This window comes from Mixophyes fleayi, chromosome 11, assembly GCF_038048845.1.
Source record: "Mixophyes fleayi isolate aMixFle1 chromosome 11, aMixFle1.hap1, whole genome shotgun sequence".
Lineage (NCBI taxonomy): Eukaryota > Metazoa > Chordata > Amphibia > Anura > Limnodynastidae > Mixophyes > Mixophyes fleayi.
Window position 1 is genome coordinate 89,329,298 of NC_134412.1, and position 24,429 is coordinate 89,353,726.

The window sequence follows — 24,429 nt, forward strand, 5'->3', positions numbered from 1 at the left end:
AAATTCGAAAATTTGGGAATAACATTTACATAATTTGTGTACTTTCTTATTACTATTTGTCACATATCAGTCAGGGGACATGAGTGTACCCCTCTCCTGAATGGAGTGATCCGCCCCCTCTGTAGCGCGGAGGGAGTTAAGAGAAGAAAAAATGTAGCGCCGGGCACCTAGGTTAAAACCAGTTACTCCATCGACACATGGCGCCATTGGAGAAGGCCACGCCCCCACCTGACGTCAGCGCGCTTGGAGGGCACGCACTCTTTTAATTGATTGTTCTGCCGCTGGGTTTTTTTTTGTTTTTTTTTTGTTGCCGCGCTGCGTTGAGAAACCGCGTGCGTATCCATCCGCCAGCACCCGGCTGAGGGGAAACCGCCGCTAGGACCGCGTGCGTATCCATCCGCCAGCACCCGGCTGAGGGGAAACCGCCGCTAGGACCGCGTGCGTATCCATCCGCCAGCACCCGGCTGAGGTGAAACCGCCGACCCTCCCCCTCCTCCCTGCTGTCCCGGAGCCGCACCGAGAGAACATGTCGGCCACACGTGAGAAGAGGAGCGCGGCCAGCGCCACCACGACCACCGCCGCCGCCGCTGCGGCTGCTCCCGCCGCCACCAGCAACAACAACAACGGGGATAACGGCGGGGAGGCGGCCGGCGAGGGCCAGGAGCTGCTGGAGAACTGCAGCGTGTGTAAGAGCCGGCTGAGCACGGACCGGCTGCCGCAGCTGCTGCCCTGCCTGCACTCCGTGTGTCAGACCTGCCTGAGCCCCGAGGCCGCCGAGGCCAGCACGGAGCCCGACTCTGGTAAGATCTCCCGCCATAACGGTGCGAGCAGTGTCCCGGCCCCCTCATACCGCCAGCTCCCCGGCCTCCCCTATACCCCCAGCTCCCCGGCCTCCCCTATACCCCCAGTTCCCCGGCCTCCCCTATACCGCCAGCTCCCCCCCGCTATACCCTCGGCTCCCCCCCTCCCAGGCCTCCCCTATACCGCCAGCTCCCCCCACTATACCCTCAGCTTCCCCCCTCCCAGGCCTCCCCTGTATCGCCAGCTCCCCCCCCACTATACTCTCAGCTCCCCCCCCCCCAGGCCTCCCTCCCATCTACAGGCCCACGAGGCCCGGGCTGCAGAACAAAGAGCAGCGTGTCTTCCGGGGGCCAGGCCCACACAGCCGGCCCCCTCTGCCCCTCTAGATCACACCACCACCTGCTGGTTACTGCCCTGCGTTCTGCCCTGTAGTGCAGCAGTAAGCCATCTGTGGCTCTCCAGGTTTTGTGGGACCACAAGTCTCAGCATGCTGTTAGGCTTCCAGTGCAGATGCAAGCAACATATGGCTCTCCTGCTGAACTACAAGTCTCAGCATGCTGCATTACTGGTATTGGTGTTTCACTACAACTTGGGGGTTTGTGGGCTTCCTGTGCATGCTCTCTAATCAGAGTTCTGTTACTAGATGTTCATTACACTGTTCCCTAAGGATATAGTTAGTGATTGTTGGAAAATCAGTGTGGTCCATGTATGAACAGCTGTAGTTTGCACCATAATGGTTGAAACAATGTTGCCTTGACTTTGCTGGACATAAGTTTAATTTATAAAGGTGATAGCTGTAACTTCCAAAGAGCACTTTCTTATATTTGATTACATATTTTATAGGTGTTAACTGTGATTTGAATTTACACAAGTCGCATCTCTAGGAATTGTCACTTTTGTTCTTGGTCCTTTATGACCGGAGAGTCAAGCTGTCACAAAGTGCTGACCCCCTGCCAATCTGTAAGGTTTGGTATCCTTGGTGCCTTCTAGGTGCAGCAGCAGGTATTAATGCCCATTTGTGTCTGCTAGACATGTACAATGGCAGTATGTTAAGAGATTAAGTAAAGTTCCAGATGGTGTTAAGAGTGATGGTCCTTTGAGCCTCTTGAGACTGTGCTATTTACTGTTTGTTCTACTTTTGTAGAACATTGTTGTATGTATAGCGTTAACCTTGCTCACTTAACTTCTTTTTTGCCATCTGTTAAGATTTGGATATGCATAGGCAATAGAATAAAGAGTTAGTGAAATTAGCAGTTCAGATAACTTTTCTGGTCCTTTTTTTCAACAATCTGAGATTTTCGTTAGATTTACATCTATTCCTTCCATAGTCTCCTGGCCAAGTTTGTCATTTTTAATTCATTATGTAGCAAGCGAGTGACTATTCTGCTCTGTGTTGATAACCCTACATGGCTTAGAGTTAGCAAATACTGATACCTTTAAACTATAGACCATCTTTAAGGTCATTAATAAAAGGGTTGAGAAGAGTGGGGCTCAATATTGATTACTGGTACATCGCTAATCACTTAAGTTAGAGTATGTTCTGTAACTGGTTATCCACCCATGTACATGCTTTTTCCTCCAGTCCTAGAGATACTTAGATTTAAAATACTTATTTAAAGTTGCATTACCCCCAATTACTAATGTGCCCTCCTGCTTAGGGTCACTCCATTCAGCCATTTTTCTAGGGGCCCTCTTGTTCATCTGACAGCGTCTGCTGAAAATCGTGGGGGTGTGAACAGGAGGTCTAATCAGGAGCTGCAATTGCAGTTTCAACTTGGTGGTCCTGCTCGCACAAACATCCCTTATCTGCTTAGGTGATACAGCTTTAAAAGATCAGATTTATTTTGTCTGTAATTTTTTGTATTTTTCCATTTAGTAGTGCAATATTACCTGTATATTTCTTGCTATTTATATGCTTTGCTGACTTTGGCAATGTCTTTTACCTGCAATCTTTGCTGACCTGCTTTCCTTTTTATAGAATTCTCTATATGCTTCAGCACCTCTAACCTGTTTGAACTCACTAATACCACTTTCATACTGCCGCCCCAGCAATATCCCGGGTTTTTGAAGCCGGGTTTTTGCAGGGGCTTGGGGCGTTCCAGCTCAGAAACACCATTCATACTGCACCTCGGACCAAGGAATTTCCCGGGTTGACCCCATTCATACTGCACAAGTCTGTGCCCCGGCAATTTGTGGGAGTCATCACCAGAGCACTTTTCATTGGCTGAAAAATGGTGATACACAATATAATACAATAATGAATAAAGGATACCTCCAGTTGGCTTATATATTTAGTCGTACTAGTCTAGGAGGGCTTTCTGAAAGGCATAAAGAGACTGGGAAACGTATATTTAAGGGAAGGTTGTAGGAGCTTTTAAAGCTAGGCATTGCATATTTCAATGATTACCCCAAAAGACTAGACTTCTAGATGGAAAATTAATGGCCTCTTTTTGGCAAGCATAAAATGAATGAGAAATGCCTAATTCCGAATTGAAACTCCACACAGATAAGGCTAAATCAAACCCATGCCCGCAGTGTCGTGGACCCCTGGAGTGGCTCCCACTGATGACATCAATCTCCAGAGACAGGCAGACAGCCAATCAGCTTGTTTTCTGTGCAACCCGGGTTGAAAAACCCGGGTTGCACCATTCATAGTGCAGGCGACCCGGGAATTACCCCTCGATAAATCCCGGGTTGAAGACCCGGGTTTTTAGACCCGGGATTTTTGACTTGTACCATTCATACTGCACCAAGACCCGGGTCGTTTGAGCTCGGCCCGGCAAAAACCCGGGATTTTGGTGCAGTATGAATGGGGTATTACTTAATTTTAATTGCTGTTCGATAAATGCTTCCCTTATTTGTGGATTACATATAATCTCACAGAATGCTGAAGATTTTATTACTATCCATCTAGTTGGTTTTCCTATCACCTTTACAAGGTAGTTAATTGTACAGTTAGAATAGAGAAGAAAAACTGCTTTGTTTAACCAAACCACTAGTTTCATTGTTTAAACTTTATATCTTGCAGGTTAAAATCACTGAGGGTGACTACTTCTTTTTTTTTTTTTTTTTTTTTTTCTTTGACCTTCCAATTTCCACAATTTAACTTAAATATTGTTGTGAATTATTTCTTGCATGGTTTTCCCAATGTTGTGGTGTACAATTAGAGTAAAATTATAACTTGTTATTGATTTAAGGGTGAACATGTTCTGCAGAGTTTTGTAGTAAGGTTTTACTTTGCTGCCTAATGCAAACTTTCCCCTAGAAATGCACACAAGACCATTCTAAACAAACTTGATTCTGCTTTCATTTTTTTTTAAAAAATATAATTTCAAATAGTTGTCTGTGACCTTTGGTAATGTACATATGGGTCCATTGAAAGGGAAGACTTTAAATAAAGTATTGTTTTTTGTTTTTCAATGAAAAAATGAAACCTTTTAGTATTTAAAAGAAATTTCCGTTGACATTGTGGCAATGATGAGTTGCGCAGGGGTACGGACCTCGGCTTGATCATGGGAGCCGAATGCAGGTCTGGGTTATCTAAGATGGCTAACATGTAGTTGGCTGCTTGGAACCGGCCTGTATGATATTGCTGCACAACTGAGCCACATCAATCTTTTTAAATACTTCCCTCAAATGTCTGTAGTTTAAGCATTTTTGAGTAATGGCAATCTTTTATAGAATTAATTAGCACTTTTAGCAAAGGCTAAGCCAGGCTGTGATACTCTAGTCACCAATCAGGCTTTGTTAGTTTTTAACTTTTATTCATGTTGATTTTGCATAATTTGTAATGTTTTGACCACATGACTACTATGCAATGTGGAAAAAGACAATATGCTTCTATAAAGTGATAATGAGTCAAGTTCGTTTAGAAATCAGGTTTGTGCTAGGGAGATTTGGCCTATCAGATTCACCATGTAAGTTACAGGACACGTGTACATGGAGTGTACTCCCCTATGTGAAATTAAATGTATTTCTAGCTTGAAACCATAGAAAAAAACACGTGTATACAATAAGATTTTGCTGACAACACCTGTACATTCTTTTCTTGGTTATCATCTTATCAGAATATAAACTCAACTTTCTTGAATTTAAGTGGCACAAAGTCAGACTACAGTAGATTTTCACCTCTTTTCTCCCTAGTTTTTAGTGGATCTATTAGGAACATAGAATGGATCTCATTGTACTTGTTAGAATGGTTTATCTCTTCTACACATAAGATAACTTATCTGATTAAACATAATTCTTTAGGCAGCTCCATGATATTTTACAGAAACAAGTACCAAATGAATCTCACTTTGCTAGGGCTGGGTACACACTACAGAAATTTTCTCCTCATGCATTATAGTTAATGATTATACCAAGGATGGGAAAAAAAGTTCTGATCAGCATGCACATTCATTTGTACACACACTGTACATGTTTTACACTATTTGCCTTTAGACTTGTGCTCTTCATCTGTCATAACCATCGGCTGAAAAGATTGTGACTTTGCACACTCCATAGAGATCTATGGACACTGCTGGTCATGAGTGCTTACACACTGCAAGATTGGAAACAACTTTGTTCCATCATTGAGCTAGATTTTTAGTTTGTTTTAAAGATCAAACAATACGATGTGCTTTGGAGTGATAAAACATGATCGTTGGAGCGTACACACTAATGCGATATCAGTCTGAATGGTCATTTATTATGTGATTGGCCCAATAATCTGCTGAAAAGCCTGTAGTGTGTACCTAGCTTAACTGTTCAATCCAATGGTTTTAGTGTGAGATCTGCAAGTTATGCCTGTTCAAAACTGCACTACCACCTAGGAAAAGGAGCCCTCTACTTCTAGCTGTTTCTCAGACATGGCTGAAAAGCAAGGGGTGGGAGTACCAATTAGAAGTTGCACGTGAGCTTGTGATTGGTCCTCCTGCTCTCACGACCCTCTGCTGGTGAGCCTTATTAATTTGACAAAGTAACAAGCAATATACAGAAGTGGAAGTTGCTTAATTAATTTTATTTTCTTAGTAATTCGACAAAGTCCCAGGAAAACAGCCACATGTATTAAATGTAAAGGTATTTGGCATTTGCTGCATTATAACGAGATTCTCATAAACAAATGTATGTAAACATGGTTTGAACAGGAGTTATCGTTCTGTGTATTCCGACAAGCTGTAGCACCAAACACCTGCACATCCTCCTTTTTTTTTGCTGTCCTTGTGTGTCCCCAAACTAAATAGTAATCTTATTACTTGTTCTGAGAAACATAAATGGCCTATATGTAGCATGTCTCTCCAAGCCTCAGCTAAAACACAATGTCCCTGGTATTCCATTAATTCTACATCTACAGACCTTGTTCAGGCTATTTATGGTCTTCCATTTATGAGGCCAAATCAACAATGTATCTGATGCTTGAGCTACTGGGCAGTTTAACCATTCAACCAGATCACTGAATAGCAGCTCTCATGTTCATGGAAGGCTTCTTTCCCTTCATTTTTGTTTTTGACCACACACATTGAAGGTCTAATTTTACAGTGGAAAAATTCTTGCTCCAGCCATTTGCATCCCACTTCTACCACCAAGAGGACATACTCTATTCACTGAGAGGTGGTGTCTGACTGCAATATATTTTCATGTGTGTTGAATGACTTGTACCGAAAGGAAATAGTTTAAATTGAGATTTATTACATTAAGACCTTTGTAAATGTTCAAGAAGGGCTTCATTGGCCATAGTGCCAGCAGTTGTACCACATGCTAGTGAGGTACAGTATTGGTTTGGGTGAGTGTGTGGCACAGCTAAACACTTTAGCCTCCCTCATCATTTGTCTCCACCTACTAACGCCCAACAATCAGCCATTTGCCAACATGGCCTTCCTCCTGGAGCTCCTGAATTATGACGTTTTACTACTACTTTACAGGTTGCACTAGTGCCACTATCCTGACAAAGATCAGGAAAGAGAGTCATCCCTGAGCCCATGCAGCATTTTGGAGACTAGAGATGGATATTGTACCCGAGGGGTTAGTGGACGTTTGATTTCAATTAAAGTTTGTTTACCTGTAGTCTGTGGGTAGGAGGCAAAGTTGCCACTCCAGGAGTCACTATTACTAATGATCCCGGCAAAATAAATACTAATGAAATGAATGTAAGAATTTCCATGCCATTTGCGTTTTTGACACATTTGCAAAAGTGTGAATGCAATCCCTCTATTGCTACATCACTGGGGTGAGTGACAAGTCAGTCTGTATATGGGGCAGCAAGGGGTATTTAGTCACAGGAGGGAGTGACTGGTGTATGGACTGTAGTGCTGGTTCAGTATATATCTGCACATACCTTAGAGCCTATACAGCACGACGAGCAGCATATGCACAAATGCAAACAACTCTTAACACATTAGATCTAATATGCATTTACACGTGCGTTTGATAAGCATTTGACATGTTGTATAAAGCCGTGGGTTGTTGTCATACTTTTGCAAATGTGTCCATAACACGTGGTAAGGCGCTTTTGACATTCATTTCGATAACGCATTTATTTTGTTGAGGTGATGAGGAATATTGGGACCTTGGTATAATGACACTTTATTGTGCTAAAATAGTAAAAACTAAACAAAAACCTCCCACATGATTGTTAAATCAGCTTTTATTGAAATAAACTCTGCAAACCATTGTTTGCCAAATCGTTAAGAATATAATTTGAATATCTCAATGGGATCTTCTCTTAAGTAAAGGGGAAGTGTTCTTTGCAGTCAACACCATTAAAAATAAAACTCCATAGTAGACCATATGACCTGCACTTTTACGTGCCCTGCGCTGAATGACTGAACCAAATTGATTTTGTTTCGCCTCATCCAATAAGCATTTGTTTCCACTCTAGATTCAAAGTGATTATTGATGTCTTGCCAGAGTGGAGTCTGAGACTCTGCTACATCCCCAACTAAAGACTAATTAAATCTATATTGATGTGGGGAAAGACATTTAACAATGATGGGAAGCTCCATTTATTTCAGTGGGGTTTCTACATGTAGCGCACATACAAATCGAAATGAATGATCCCTTAACAGGGAAAAATGCAGTATAACGCTGCTCTTTGCTTTCTTATGGGTATTTAGACCATCCATAGTGAAATGAGGCCTTATTTGAAGTCTGATTTAGTTTGAAAGCCCTAAAATGGAGCAATAACCAAAAAATGTGCTGCGCACAACCCCAAATATACAGCCCAAAGGCACATAAACACGGACTAGAATGCATTTTATTTTTCTATGTGGTTGCTTGCTTTTTGCCTGCATTGAGAGCAAACAAGTCAGTGGTTAAATGCCTGTCATTAAGGGCCATTAAAAAGGCCATTAAAACACGGTGTATAATAAGAGCTACTAATATTCACAAATACATGTGAAAGTTCCAGGTTTGTGTCAGAACCGAAGCTATTTGGGAATAAACTTGTAATTGTGGAAGGACATACTTTCCTACACACATTTACTGTTAGTCATTTCATTGGACACTGCAGCCCCCTAGCCTAAAACAGGGGTGTCATTGGCTGGGAATGGGTCAGTGAAGGTTCATGTGGTTGGTTAGGTTTTGGATGCAGGCAATATTTTATTAGATCACAATAGCATTTGAATGACTGAGTGTCAGAAGTAGTTTTTACCAGTAGGAAAAAATTGGTAAGAAAAGTCAGTGATCTCTAATGATATTGCAGTGCGGTTGCATGCTACAAAATTTTCAGAGCTATTACTGTCTTAAGTATTCGACAGCACCCTTTCATAGCGTCAGCTTATATCTTTCATTTACCTTTTTTTGACATATCCATTTTTCTTCTCTTAATGTAAATGTATTCCGTAAACAGTCTGTTTCTAAGTGGACCTTTTCTCGTATAATGGTTTTTGTGATTCAAGACTGAGAAACATTCATCTTAACCTTTTGCTCTGGATATATAATTTAATGCTGTGCTTCTTTGAGACCAGTGTTTTTACCAAAATATGGAATGCTCTAAACTTAACTATACACTTGTGTTGACTGAATACTTTGTATTTTCAGCTATGGTCAATTGTCCGGTGTGTAAGAACCAGTGCTTTCAGAAGGATATTGTTGAGAACTACTTTCTTAGAGAGGACTCCTCGTCTGAACAAGTGACTGAGACAATTCAGGTAAGATTCTTGTGGCAACTTGTTAAACGGCTGCAGTGTCTGCTTAAATGGACCTGTCACTTACACATACAATGGGAATTGAAGCAATATGCAGCTTATCAATTTACTAAGAACCAGAGACATCATTAAGGTACTGTCTGACTAATATTCATGAGGTACTCTTAATGAATGAATTGATAGGCCACGTTCAGCCAAATATGAAAGCCTCCACTTTGTTGTTGGTAACAGGTCCACTTTTTGCAGATGTGACTGAATACATCTTTTACTTTCCCGTTTCTGTGATGACATTTTGAAGAAATATTTTTCTTGCAGTACTCCTACTGCGCTGTTTCCTATACTTTCATAACCGTGTAGCTCAACAGACCTCGGCTAAGGTAATTGAACACTACACTACCTCTGTTTGAAATATTTTTTTCTCCCTGTCTATCCAAGTTCCCGTGTACAGTAGTATGCCAGCCAGCTGAGCTCTTTTCACTGATGTGTGAGCCATCATTTATTTTTATAGCGCCACTAAATTTCCGCAGCACTATACAGAGGATATTTGTCACGCACATCATTACCTGCCCCAATGGCGCTTAGTTTATATTCCCTAACACAGACGGACACACGCGCACGTGTCAATTTGATAGCAGCAATTAACCTACTAGTATGTTTTTGGAGGGTGGGAGGAAACCCTCACAAACGGGGAGGGGGGCATACAAACTCCACACAGATAAGGGCTTGGTCAGCCAAGCGCTATGAGGCAGAGCTGCTAACCACTAAGCCACCGTGCTGCCCATGCAGCAGTAACTCTACATAGAAATTGTTTCCTATGCAGGAGTAGATCATTGGTGTAGTTAGCAATATTTAGATATAGCACAGCGATCGTGTTAATGATCGGTTGTTATCTTTCAGTCGTGTGTAGTCTTAAAATCCTGTGAACACTGACTATTACTTTCTAAGGCACCAATGATTTATCTGCCTTTACTGACTCAGTTTTAAAGCGAGTGGCTACAGGTGGTTATTTTCACAGGCAGGTCATGGGAATGGTGATAGCTGTAGGAGATCATGTGGGAGGCAATGATCTGTCCACTGGTGTTATGTTAGGGAGGACAGGGGCAGTGACATGATGTGAGGAGGGGAATGGAGGCAGCAGGAAGTCTGTCTGTGCTGTTGGAGACTCTGCTCCTCACATCTGAGTAGTGCTGTCTGGCTTCTGCCAAACTAATGAGGGAGATTGTAGTGTCAAATATACCTCTTATGTATGTGAAGTTCACACATCCTACTGGTGTTTAAGTGACATTTTAACAAATCTTAAATTTCCCCAAAAAATTGCCTCTAAAATGTTCTATTTGTACTGTTGGCTCCTTTCATACATTGAGACTGTAGGCTGAAATGGGTTTGCTTTAAGATCACCTTACACCAGTGTTTCCCAAACTCAGTCCTCAGGGAGCCCTAACAGTGCAGGTTTTCCATATCTCCTTGTGCTGGAGCACAGGTGTATTCATTACTGACTGACACATTGTAATTACACCACCTGTGGATCTGTTACAATGTGTCAGTCAGTAATGATTACACCTGTGCTCCAGCAAGGAGATATGGAAAACCTGCACTGTTAGGGGTCCCTGAGGACTGAGTTTGGGAAACGCTGCCTTACACATGTAATGGTTTACTCGCACGTTGCATTTCAGGGCTTATTCAAATCAAATTACTAACATGCGTGGAAAATATTTGTAGAAATGCCACCATTGTCTTAGTCTCTGAGCTGTGTGTACTACACCTATTGTATACAGCCGAGGCAGTGGGTCATACAGATCGGCGAATTGCTATGCCCCAGTATGTGTTTGGTAGTTTTATTGAGAAATCTGTAATTGAATATTAAACGCTCACTCAGCATTAGTTACTTTAGTTAATAGTGCAGCCCTCAACTGCAGACTTGCATTGTACCCAAGGTAGAGATGTAGAAAGTTTTAACAAATGAGTGGTGTCTTCAATACCAGTACCTTGCAGTTAGGCTTTTTTTTTTTTTTTTTTTTTTTTGGAAGCCTGAATGGAAAGTAAATCTTATAGTATAATGCAGCCCTAAGGTGAAATCTAAGGGTATTGGAAGTCACTAAGGAGTTTTAGTGACCATATAACTAACATTCCCTGTTTTTAATATAGAACAGTACTTGGTATAGCATTAACTATGTGTTTGGAGAGTGCAGAGTATCCCTGTTTATATATATATATATATATATATATATATATATATATATATATATATATATATATATATATATATATATATATATATATATATATATATATATATATATATTTATTTTAGTATCCTCCCTTCAAGGTAAGATGCTAGCCCAAAAACTTTTGACGATTAATGGAATTTAAGTATATTTATGTACATTTGATTTAGAGCAGAATAGAATGATAATTGATATGTTTTTCATAGCAATAACTTGGCCTCACTGTCTTGTTGCTGGATAAAGCCAAATAGCCTCCCCCCTCCCTGCTTCTTGTACCCTACTTCACTGTACACTTGTAATGTGATATATATCCTAGTTTTCCTAATGTTTAGAGTTTATATGTGATCCAAGGTTAATATTTACCGTCATTAATGAAAGTCTTTCAGTCTAAAAGACTGTATTACAAACTGCAACACAGTTCAACCAGTATAACTCGTTTCCATGACCTTGCTATATAACAATAAGAAAATACCTTCTAGATTAAAAAATGCAATTAATCCAGTGGAGAATTTATTCAAATTTTATTAATTTTATTTTCAAACAAGGTAAGGTAGGCAGTCTCCTTATAATACCATAGTGTGTAAGGGAGGGGTTAGCTGTGTTTTTAATTTCCATTAAATTGAGAGTATTTGACTGGTTTCTGTCTGGTAGAGGGGCTTTGCACTCCTTTACAGATATGGCAGTGGGCACACGTACAGAATCCTGCTATTTGTCTCCCAAAGAGAACTTTCTGCATATTTTTTTGTTTTTTTTATGAAAAATATAAACTTACTGCTGCAGCTCAAAATATATACACAAGTTGCTTAACAGAAAATATTATACAAAATAAATAAGATTGCAATAACATAGTATAATGTTGCTATCAGTATGAATATTCTGGTGCTGCTCTGCTTATGTGCAGTCATCATGACTAAATGGTCTGAGCAATAATATAAATATATCTATCTATCTCTCGTGTAAGAAAAGCAAATGAAGAGGCACTAAGAGTGTAGTATAACATTTTTTGAGGTATTTTTTTCATTCCTGCCTATAAAACGTGGGCGGCTTTGTAGAAGCTGGAGTTCCTTGAATGCATGTGTCACAATGTCAGGTCTGTGGTTCGAAGGGATACAGATCATCAGAGAGAGGAACTTAAGCATAATGCAGTATTTAATTGGCATATGCTTTAATATAATAGAAACGCCCATACATTAAATATAAAACAAAAAGCTTAAAGGAGTAACTTATATTCTACCCTGTTAGAACTCATTATTTCCTATTTAGAGCCATAAGTACAGAAATACAGGAGGATGGGCAACTGGAAATAGTGTCCTTTAAACAAAAAATTCTAGAAGCATCCTGGATAGGAATTGGGTATTCAAACACTGCTCTAAATCACTGCCTTTCCTTGTTAATGTGACAAATAGAGAACGGGATATTTACCTTCCATTCTCTTGGTGTCAACTATTTGTATCAACTTGTTTAAGAAGTTTATTGGTAAACACTTTCTCAGATCTCCCTTTAAAGTTCTAAACTAAGAATTGTTTTATTTTTCGCTATATTGGATGTGAAACATAAATATAAACTATTTTTTAAAGACAATAGATTCTTGAGCACTAGCTGGGTTTTGTAGGAATATAAATCAATTGGAGTTCTCTATAGATTTTAGGTAATCGGTGGCATGAAATGGGTGAGGGGAGCGAGTCTTGTGACTTGTCATTTTTCAGTCTCCTCTGATAAAACAAGTAACTTTAGCAGTAGATGGTAATCCTTTGGAGATTTGCACAATTATTTTAAGAATTATGGAGTGTTCAAAATCTACGGTTGGCTACACAATTTACAATGTGATAAATTTTCTTTTCTTAAAATTGTTAAAGAATAAGTATTTGGTTGACAAATGATCTAGAACAATGAAATGTGGAAGGTGAAATAGATTGCTTTCTACCAAAAATTATTGAATCATTCATCCGAAGGAAATGATTGAAGTGTATTATAATCTTGTGACTGAAGTCTACAACTGTCATACACTCCAAAGTGTGATGTGATCACTTTATAATCATGAATAATCAGGTTTACCTTCATTGTGTAGTGATGGTATTGTATTAAAATTCAGTTCTTCAGAAATGAAAAAAGATTGTGGAGTGTTGCTAATAGACTTTAGTTCTTGTGTTTAGACATTGATGCACTTAAAAAGGAGCTGCTCATAGCATCCAGTCACTAACCACCATTATTCCAGTGCGCTAGAATGAAAGCTGTCTGGCTGTTAGTAGTAGCATTACATTTTTCCTCTGCACCAGTCTTCATTAAGTTTCGTATGTAAGATATGCAATGTCTGCCTTTGTAGTTTTTCTTTGCTTTGCAGTATAAACTTATGAGAAGCGAAGGTCTTCATTCTCTGTAATAATTTGTCTATTTGCCTATAAACTTGTCTGTCTTTTTTTTCCCTCTAATATTATTTGTGCCTGTTTTTATGTTAATAGTTTTTTTTTTTTGTATTTTGATTTTCAGCGATGCACAAGCTGTGAGGACAACGCTATAGCTAATAGTTATTGCATTGAGTGCACAGAGTGGCTCTGTGAGACCTGCGTTGAAGCCCATCAACGAGTCAAATACACAAAGGATCATACTGTCAAAGTAACAGGTAATTAATGACCTGATGGTAGTAATGTGCCTGACAGCCTTTGTTGGATTAAAAGACCGTTCCACACTTGATTGACTTCTCTCTCACATTTGTTGGGTACTCTATTTCTCTGTCTGATAAAACTTTGAATTTGGGCCCTACAAGATAGGTCTGACCTGGAGGCAGTATGTTAGATCACCCCCTGAGGCCTGTTATAGCACTGGTTCATCCAGCTGATACAATGACTCGTAGCAGTCCAAGCAAGGTTACTATTGTGCTGGGACTTAACATGACATTGCATTGGGAGCTGAACCTGTGGGCGTGGCTTTGTGGCCCAAATCTGTCTGGTCCCAAAATAAGTCTTTGTATTTTGACTATTTCTAATTAAAAACGTTCGTTCACTAAAATCTTCCTGACATTTTGGAGATATGTCATAATAAGTGAGATACTGAAGCAGTCTTGTGTACGCTGCGATTATGCTATTTATGGGGACAGGTATCCTTAAATAACCCTTTTAGAGACCATTGTATTGATTGTAAGATGGCATAAAGTGCTAAGAATTTAACTACAATGTGCCGTAAGTGTTCTTTGGAGTCTAGATGATGCTACGCGGAAATAAAATGTATAGAGAATTATGCAAAAAGTGTTGTGCATTTTACGCACCGTGGTTGTAAGTTAGCGGTTTACAAATATGGGCATTTGTTCCTTAAATGGTCCCATGGGTAAACCAAACCATACATGTTTCTAGTAATATATTTTAAAAAACACCCTACTTTCATGAAACATTGGTGTTTCATTTGAGCCTTAACACTGACCACTGCTTTATAATTGCATTAGTACGTAGTTCTTGTACATTGTAGTTTGGGGGTTAAGTTCCTAGTACGTTCACTCTGGTGAGAGTATTACTGCATCTCTTGCTGTTCTCTCTTGGGCCTGATTCCTTCCAATATGACAGGATTCTTAGTTGTTCATACTGTTGGAGACCACAGCTGTTAGGGCAGCTCCTCTCTTTTGGAGACTGATCAGTAACTTGCTGCTAGTGTTACATAGTCCTTGTGTAGCCTTTGTGGCCTGAGCAAGAGCATTTTGTGTGAATTGAGCAAGAAGTCATCGAGGCCTAATTGCTGAGGCTTTTATAGTGACACAATAGGTCTTTTTGCGAGTTATCTTCATCTCAGTAACTCTATTATTTTTAATTACCCATGTTACGTTTACTTGCACAATTTAATGGGTGTCAGTTGTGCACCATATGTATCATTGATGCATCCACAGCCAATGGATTTTTAAAAATTATTTTCTTTTTCTTTCTAAAGGTGGATCTAAAAAGGAAGCAGAACATACAGTCTTCTGTCCAGTACATAAACAGGAGCCCATGATGCTGTTCTGCGATACCTGTGACACTTTGACCTGCCGTGACTGTCAACTGCAGGGACACAAGGACCATCAGTAATTACATTAATGATTCTTCTACATTTGAGTCTGACCCATTCAGTGTTAGATTTTCTTTTTGTGATCAAGATGACACCTAAACATAAATCTCTCTTCATGGAAATCTTCCAGGTATCAGTTTTTGGAGGATGCTGTCAAAAACCAGCGTAAAATCCTCTCTGCTCTAGTGAAACGGCTTGGAGAAAAGCATACTACCCTACAGAAATCTACAAAGGAAGTTCGAGCTTCGTAAGTAGACGCGTTCAGGGATATTTCTGTGAGCGATACGTTCACAGTCAGCTTCAAGCTCTTGATCGCTGGGAATGTCCATTTTCCTTCTGCTCTATTTTTAAATGGGGAGGGGGGGCCGGGGCGATTTAATATAATTTCCAATGTTGGAGAAAGTGCTGCATCCTAATGCCCTTTACTTTATGTTAAGGTCCACCATTAAAAATATAAACTTTAGCAATTCCAGGATTTAGGTTTGCGATGACTTGCTAAACGGGTATCGGCATAGCATTGATCTCTGCACTGTTATATAGTCATAACAGATATGTTGGCATTCCAGGTTATAGACCACATCAGGTTCTTATAGTAAGCTGAAAATGCTGCTAACAATGTTATGCGTTTCATTGGAGAACAAATGTCTACGAGGCCTTAAATGGGTATCTGCAGCCTTGTAAAAGTTTTTTCATCTGAGCTCCTTGACTTGCAGGATTCGTCAAGTGATTGATGTCCAGAAGAAACTACAAGTAGACGTGAAGATGGCGATCCTACAAATTATGAAGGAGCTTAACAAGCGTGGAAAATTACTAGTAAATGACATGCAGGTTTGTCTAATACGTTCATCCTACTGTGAATATATTTGTTAGGAGTAAAGACCTATCCCCTCCATCTATTATGGCTATAAATAGTAATCTGTACACTCATTTGTAGGTTAACCACAAATACCCTTTTATTTAGAACCATCCAAGTTGTGTTTTTTTTATTATTTGTTTAGAAAGTGACCGAAGGACATCAGGATAAATTGGAGAAGCAGCACTGGACTATGACTAAACTACAGAAACATCAGGAACACATTCTCCGTTTTGCCACCTGGGCTCTAGAAAGTGACAATAATACGGCTTTGCTGCTTTCCAAGAAACTGGTACAAACATCTCTAGTTTTGTTTTGTTTTTTTTGGTTTTTTTTACCTACTTTTGGGTAAATCTTTCACATAACTAACAATAGCTCCCTGTCGTCTTAGATTTACTTCCAACTGCACCGTGCTTTGAAAGTTGTCGTTGACCCTGTTGAGCCATTAGGAGATTTAAGGTTTCAGTGGGATTCTGATACCTGGACAAAACATGCAGAGTTCTTCGGTAAGAATTTGAGAACTTACACACACTCCTCTACCGAAATCCTCTTAGTGTTTGTGTGCAGTCACCCTCCACAGCGTTTCCTGCGGTCGTGATGGTGTTATATACATTAAGATGACTAATTTACTGGTCTATGTCCTTCTGTGTGTTTTACTGAATATATTACTTTACCTTTTATAGCTTTACATCAATGGTTTTCAGTTATTTTTTTGTAGCTATTAGATAATGAAAACCTTGATACACTCTGTATAGAAATTTATCTACTGCAGAGCATATCCCTGAGTTATTAAAATAAGCGACCCTTCATGGTGAGGTCAACACATGACTGGAAAGCACCCAAAGAAACCACGAATATAAAATGTTCTGTAACATTTGTGAGACATGTACAGGCTAATCTTAAGATGGACCGTCCCTTTCAGGGGAATCTATTTGAGCTGACGAGTGGAGACTTAACTTAATTCTGGGGGTAAAATAATGGCAGCTATCATAATTTTGCACCTGAACTTCTTACAGTTGCTTGAACTTGCTAGGAGCTCTTTTCAATTGGGTAATTTGCATTTTTGGATTTAGGAATTCATGATGTTTCACTTGTATGTATGCCCTACTATCCATCCCTATATTCTTGTAGAATAAGAAGGTAAATTAAGTATTAATGCATAAATGAATACAAACAGCATGTGACCCAAGAGACCATCAAGTTCTTAGCATGAATGTTTGCAAACCTGTTCTATGCCGTAGCCCAGATAAGTGGGCATAGAAGAATCACCTGGCCATCTGAGTATAGGCTTGTGCGCGCAGGCATTATTTCAATTTCCTTTCTGGTTTTGGTTAGTGACAGGTTATTGGAGGAAAGCCCACAATTGTTTTCTGTTTTAATGCCAATATGAAAGTAAAACGTGCTCGCCATTCACCTGTCCCTGCGGCAATTGCTAAAACTCTTCACTGCACCAGCGTTCTCCCTTGATCTTGAGCTTCTGCCTTTGCTGTGTTCAGCGATTGAGTTTCTGCAGGTGAACAGAAGTGCACACGACCTTTACCTTCTTGGACAGGTTATACAGTAACCTCGGTGTAATGGTCTTGCTAAAGTTTTGGTTTTTTTTTTTCCTCTTTTTCAATTACAGGTAAAATCATATCTGATAAAACTGGTGTTCTGCAGTCTTCGGCATCGCCGTCTTTAAACTCAAGTCAAGTCCTGACCCCGCTCACTAACTTTAACCCACTGGTACAGAACCGATCGAGACCCGGTGCTTCTCAAGGAAGAGCCGCTGCAGGAGGTCCCGGAAACTTCATGCAGCAGGTGCAGTGTGCGGCCCGGCCGGCGGTCACAGTGTGCTCCTCTTGTTGGCCACGTTTAGACCTTTCATGACATTAGTGTTACCTCTTGGGATACATTTTATTTACTAATAAGTCTCTCTTTCTTTACAGCCGATGGATGACTATGATGGGACAGGTATGTGTTGTGGTTTTTTTTTTTTTGTTTTTTTTTTATTTTGGTTCATACTGCCCTGTTTAAGACCAACATTTTGACATGAACAATTTGATCTGATTTTTTTCAGAAGGTGAATCTTCTGGATTAGAAGCTGTAACTGGCCATAAAAGGTATATCGGTATATACAATGTACCTCACTAATACTGCATGCCTCATCTGGACTCTAACTCTTCATTTGTATTCTCTTGAAGAGGACGCAATTCTGATGGGGATGTAAATGAACTATTGAAGAAAGTTCCTCGTGTCAGCCTAGAACGATTGGACGTGGACCTTAATCCGGACAATCAGCCGCCAGTATTTAAAGTTTTCCCTGGAAACACCAATGAGGACTATAATTTAATTGTGATTGAGAGGGGGAATGCTGCTGGAGAAGCTGTTGTGAAGGTAACTCTTTGAGAATAGTTAGTGTAGGTCAGGGCATCAATTTAGGGTTATGGAAATTCCAAAAGTTTGCAGCAACCAAAAACCTTTTTAGGCACCGTGGCTATTGGGTTTGTTTTATTACATATGTCCAAATGCACATCCTAAAGACTTCAAGCCTGGTAGTTTGTTATATGCTAAAGTGCTAAGACCATGTCTTCTCTGGCAGGAGGAAGCCATGGAAACAGGAATCAGTATCCCCACAATTGAATCTTCGGAGGAAAAACCATACGTTCGCCCTGATGGCTTGCCGGAAAGTGCACCACCTGCCATCCGCCCGCCAAGCGCAGCCAGTGATGGGGCTTCCTCTGACTTTCAGGGATCTAGTACTGGTCCAGAAACCGGCACAGTCACTCGCTGCAAGGTGTGCCAGAAAGAAGGGGTCCTGCTCACATGCAGCCAGTGTAAAGCCAGCTTCCACAGAGACTGCCACCTGCCTGCTATCATGGAAATTTCAAGGTACAATAACTAATCTTATTGTTTCTATACTCTAATGGTTCTACAAGGATTCTGGTTCCCAGGTTGATTATAAATATAGCTAGAACATCATATGGATCTTTGTCATAATAACTTGTTCATAGGACATGGCCCATTTTGATTGAACTCCTGCCCGCTCCCAATAGGGCAATGTTTGGAGAGGGAGGCGGAGCAGGATTCTTAGTTGCATCCTTGTAGGGTTATTAAAGTTAAGGACTTTAAGTCTACTCCAAGTTCTCTTGAGGTTTTGTACAAGGCAATGCATTTATATGTATGCATTCTCTTTGTAATGTAGAAAATAGGTTGTCCGTATTCATACAGTCACAAGATGTAGACTACAACTTTTTTTCTTTTCTTTTTAGCGGAGAGTGGAAGTGTATGCTGTGTCAGGACATTTCCAAGAATGATCAGAGCGAGGTAGTTCCAGCAGCGGGTGCGAATACCACGAGCCTCTCGGCAACTGATCAGAAGGTTTGTTTACTTTCGGTTTCCAAGCTGTTAGAAATGGTCTTTTGCTAACTCTCAAATTACCCAAATGGCTGCAGCTTTAAAACTGTAGTGTGGCAGGTTTGGTGCACCGATGTGTAAGCTGCTCAGCTGTATTTTCATGTTGAACAGATGTGATGCTGTAGGTTCATCATCATCATCATCACCATTTATATAGCGCCACTGATTCCGCAGCGCTGTAGAGAACTCACTCATATCAGTCCCTGCCCCATTGGAGTTAACAGTCTAAATTGCCTAACATACACACACACAGACAGACAGACAGAGAGACTAAGGTCAATTTTGATAGCAGCCAATTAACCTACTAGTATGTTTTTGAAGTGTGGGAGGAAACCGGAGCACCCGGAGGAAACCCACGCAAGCACAGGGAGAACATACAAACTCCACACAGATAAGGCCATAGGTTTCAGGTTTTCCACCTGTGGAAGTGTAGACTAAAGTGGTATTAAGAGAAGGCAACAAAAACACATCACTATCCTACCTTTATAATAAAAGGAGGTGGATGGGTTATTGGTCATAAGTGCTGGGGTGCTAGTGCTTATAAAGGCATTCAAGTAAGTGAGAAAAGAAGAAATGGGTATTTAGCACTTATTTAATGTTTCTTGATTTATTAGAACAATTAAAAATGTATAAGTAAACATGCAGTAGCTGTTTTCAAAATAAGACAGGATTTAATACATTGTCATGCATATGGTCTGTTAAAAAAAATCAATTTGACAGAATATTGGTACTGGCAGAATGGTAAATTCCAGGGTAAAATTTATCTGGAGTGGAACATGATAAATACTTAATAACAAAATGACAGGCACAAATATGGGCTAAATGCATACCTAATATTCTTAATGGCAAAATACAAAACTGAACACACAATTCATAGACACCAAAGAGTCCAATATTCAACACTGCATGTTGCTCAAACAACTAGTCACTGATGTATATAAATGTGGATTATGTTTGTAGTCTTTATTTTTACTGCTTTAGAAATTTAGTTTACTCCTATTTAACTTTTATTTTTCCCACTGCCCCATCTCTCCCCTTTCCCATCAGAAATGTGAACGTGTGTTATTGGAACTACTTTGCCACGATCCTTGCCGACCCTTCCACAGATTGTCCAGCGGAGTGGTAAGTTTATTTTTCCCAAGTGGTTACATACACAAATAGCATTGTTACATAGTGTATAAATCCTTTTTTTTGTTTTCTTGGTAGCGTTTTGACATGGCAGGATACATGGCAGTTTTCTTAAATGGCAGGATACATTTGATCTCTACTGCAACAAGCAGGAATCGATAAGCACCCATAATTTGATTCCAATTTGTTTCTAGACTGGAATAAATTTCATTTGACTTGGCAATGTGTATTTCAATATATGCCACTTTGTAGCATTTTAATGTAGAGTGAAGGCATGTTTATCAAAGTTGTATGAATTAAAAATGTGACGACTTGGTCAGGTGTAAATTAAAAATGGTAGTGTTTGTAGTATGCCTTGTGCGTTAAGAGATATTGAATATACTTGTCAGACCTTTCTGTCTATATCACCTTAAGATACACCCCATCTACCTTCAATTCTGTAGTTGGAGGATCAAAGGGGACTTGGAAACGGTCCAGGTTTAAGCTCACAATCCATGTGCATGGAACTGAAACTTAGTAGTTTGAAGCTTGGTTATGTTTGAAAAAGATATCTAAGCTTCAAAGTATGTAGTTTTAAAGATGTGCATGACCCTGTAACAGCCTTAACATCTAAACTTGTGTTTCTAGGAGGATGACCCGTTAACTGACTTGACGCTCATTCGCGCCAAACTACAGCAGAAGTTATTACCTTCGTATAACAGCCCTGATGATTTTGTTCGAGATGTATGGTTGATGTTTAGAAATGTCAGCAAGTTTGCAGAGGTCAGAAAACACTTTTTGTATTTGTCTAACAATTATTTTGTATAATGAATTGTTAGCTGTGACAATTATAATTGAGGCTGGTTTGGGACCATACGTAAATGTTTGGGGGCATTTATATATTTTTTTTAAAGTAAAACAAAGCCTTGAAATTAATGGGATAATTCCTCTGGCTGTTGGTTATTTAGGAATTAATATGTACAGAGTTATCCTTTGAAAGCTACATTTACGTTGGGAGGAGTTTCTCTGACTGCTGTGCGGTGATTATCTGGAACATGTCTTGCTGCTGGTTCACCTTTGTACTGCAGTCTTCTAGGCAAATTCAGATTGCAGCTAAAGGCCTTTAGGCTTCTATTCAGTTAGTATTAGAATGGAATATCTCTCTGCAATTTCCATAACTGCTGACCTGACGTGGAAGCTTCCTTGTGTGGTGGAAAAACTTTGAAGCTCATTGTTTGCCTTTTATTTTATTTATTTTTGTTACAGGAGAAAGCTGTGGTTCAGTCCATCATCGAGCTGCAGTCTTTCTTTGAGGCAAGACTCAGCCTTCTGTTTGGTGACCGCAAGTTCTCGTGTCTCCTGGGGGAGGTTGGGGGGGAAGAGGAGCCACAAAATGATAGTGTTACTCAAAGAAGTTCCCCCGTGAGCACAACGAGTGAGAGTGTATCATCTGTCAAAAACAGCGCTGAACAGGATTAACTCAGCCCGGCTGGATGTACCCAGATAATCTTCATTCAAGTGGACATGCGCAAGTCTCTTTTCACAGTCACAACTGCGCAAATGACTGGACGGTTTAATATAGTCCTTTTCCCCCTCCTCTTTCAATAGATGAGTGATAGGTTGTCACTGGAGATGAACAACGGATGTCCTAAGCAGAGAAGACATTCGGGAGAGGCCAATGATGTAGAAATAGGGAGTTCTTATTTGTTCCATTCACTAACCTTGTGTCCCCCTTAATGAGTCTTTTCATTGTTTTTAGAACTCCTGTTACAGTTCAGCAGTGTAGAAAAACTCAGAGCAGATCTCATGGCACTGATGCGGCAGCGAAGCGGTCTTTGCTCAGACTTTATGCTGTTTGTTGTGGTGATTCACCTGTTCATGGACCCCATGATGTCTCGTTATGCTGATGAGGTGCTCTTCAGTGGATCCCTTGGTTCCTGGATAGAATTAGTGCTATGTAAAAACATTTTTCAATTAAACTTAGTTGTGTGTGGTTGGCCAGTATTTAGTTACAAGTACTGTTGGCCTCAGCGTCTGGGGATAGGGGAGAAAACAATCTCTTTGTGCCCAAAACTTTACTCTTTCCATGTGGCAGCCTAAACCAGGACCAAATTTATCACCCCTCACCCCAAGACCCCCCGTCCCCCGTCCCCCGTCCAAGATTTCTGAACCACGTGGGCCCTGGAAAAATCTGTTGGCATGTAAAGGCTTTCATTTGTTTTTCTACTTAATACAAAGCCACGTTACATAGTTCTTGCTGTAAGAATACCTTAATTTGGCAGTGAAGACCGTTCATATAGGTCAATTTTGTGATGTTGATTTAGGAGCGTGTTCCACAAGATAAAAGTGGTTTCATTTGGCCCCACATACTGGCAGACCGACACCCAATGTATGACTCGTACTGTAAGAAGAATGTAACTGTTGAAACACAAGCACGTGGGCTGTGCCGTTGCTCTATATTTTCTCTACTTGTCAGGTGCGGAAACTGCCCAGTAGAACTGTCTCTTCCGTTTCTTGTGCTCAATGTTCCCCGTTGAGATTTCTAGTCAGATTGCATAGTTGCAACTTTCAGAAAAGCTAAAGAAGACCTGATAACTGGTTGGGAGTCTTTATTTTTTAGTAACTGTAATATGAATATAAATATCCACTTGGTTCACACTTTCCTTTATTCCCCTTCCCCACTAATCTTCATTTTTCCTCCTGTTCATTTTTTTATTTTTTATTTTATGTTTTATTATACAAAACACTTGCTAGGTTGTGGCTTATGGGACTTTCTACTGGTCATACAAATGCAGGGGATTGTTTTGGCTCTTGTGAAGCGTTGGCATGTCTCATACAGAAGTGCATCACGAACATTGATGCTTAGTGACCTTTTTGGGCTAACGAGCCTCCGGCTCCAGGAATATCTGAAGAAAATTTGAAGTAAAATAACTTTCAAATGATTACCACGGAGATCATTGTTTGGAATCCTTTGAGGACATTATCCTGGATTTATTTGGGTGTTCTTGTATCATTGCTGTACTGTTTAAAATCAAAGTCTGACATGCCCCCCTATATTACTGTAGTAGCCTTTTAAAAACAATATATACTCATAAGCCAGTGTGCTGTTCTGTTTGCCTAGATATCAACTGCGATACCTGGTGAGAACATTTTGTAAGAGCAGTAAACATTTGTTAAAACAACTTTTTCCCTTTTTGTGTTTTTTTTTTTTTTTTTTTTGTATTAAATAAAGCAACACTTTAAAATGATATCAGCTAACATGGTTTCTTTCACAAAAGTAGCGCCTAGTTCAATTTCTTTTACCACTCCTTGCAAAATGCCTGTATATCTTAGAGTGCTTCATGTGAAATAAACATTTGAAACTTGACGCAATGGTTTCATTATAAAAATGGCTGCACTACAGACTCTGCTGCCATATTTAGATGTATTTGAAATCCATAAATTAGTTAAAGGCTTTCATAGTAAATGACTTCTTAATCACTCTTGGCACAAATACTTTTTTCCAGCCATTTTAATATAAAATGTGTTGCCTTGCCATTTGAACAGTGAAAATGTATAATTCTCCTATCAATTGCATAATAAGTGAGGCAATTACTTTAATGTGATATATTAATATTTGACATTTCTTTTAAACAGGTTTCAAAAATTCACTTTACAATACTCACCACTTGTTATACCTTAAGGAGCCAGTAAACAATTTAGTATTAACACACACTATATCAGGCCTGTCCAACCTGTGGCTGTCCAGGTGTTGTGAAACTACAAGCCCCAGCATGCTTTGCTGGTAGACAAACAGTTGATAGCTGGAAGGGCATGCTGGGACTTGTAGTTTCACAACATCTGGAGGGCCGCAGGTTGGACAGGCCTGCACTATGTGGACAAAAGTATTTGG

General features: G+C 40.0%; 1 protein-coding gene and 1 non-coding gene across 2 annotated transcripts; both read left to right on the forward strand.

The window, feature by feature from the left end:
- The first annotated feature begins 287 nt into the window (after positions 1-287).
- Positions 288-23,904, forward strand: TRIM28 (tripartite motif containing 28). Its single transcript, XM_075190170.1, has 17 exons — positions 288-800; positions 8,821-8,930; positions 13,640-13,772; positions 15,065-15,197; positions 15,312-15,428; positions 15,895-16,009; positions 16,180-16,326; positions 16,426-16,540; positions 17,659-17,834; positions 17,963-17,987; positions 18,094-18,136; positions 18,218-18,410; positions 18,616-18,905; positions 19,286-19,394; positions 20,478-20,552; positions 21,186-21,320; positions 21,804-23,904. The coding sequence occupies exons 1-17, from the start codon at positions 527-529 to the stop codon at positions 22,014-22,016; spliced, it is 2,403 nt and encodes an 800-aa protein (XP_075046271.1). The 5' UTR covers positions 288-526; the 3' UTR covers positions 22,017-23,904.
- Positions 4,270-4,410, forward strand: LOC142108078 (small nucleolar RNA SNORD94). The gene has a single exon (XR_012680099.1). It is a non-coding gene; the product is annotated as a small nucleolar RNA SNORD94 (small nucleolar RNA).
- Positions 23,905-24,429: the final 525 nt, after the last annotated feature.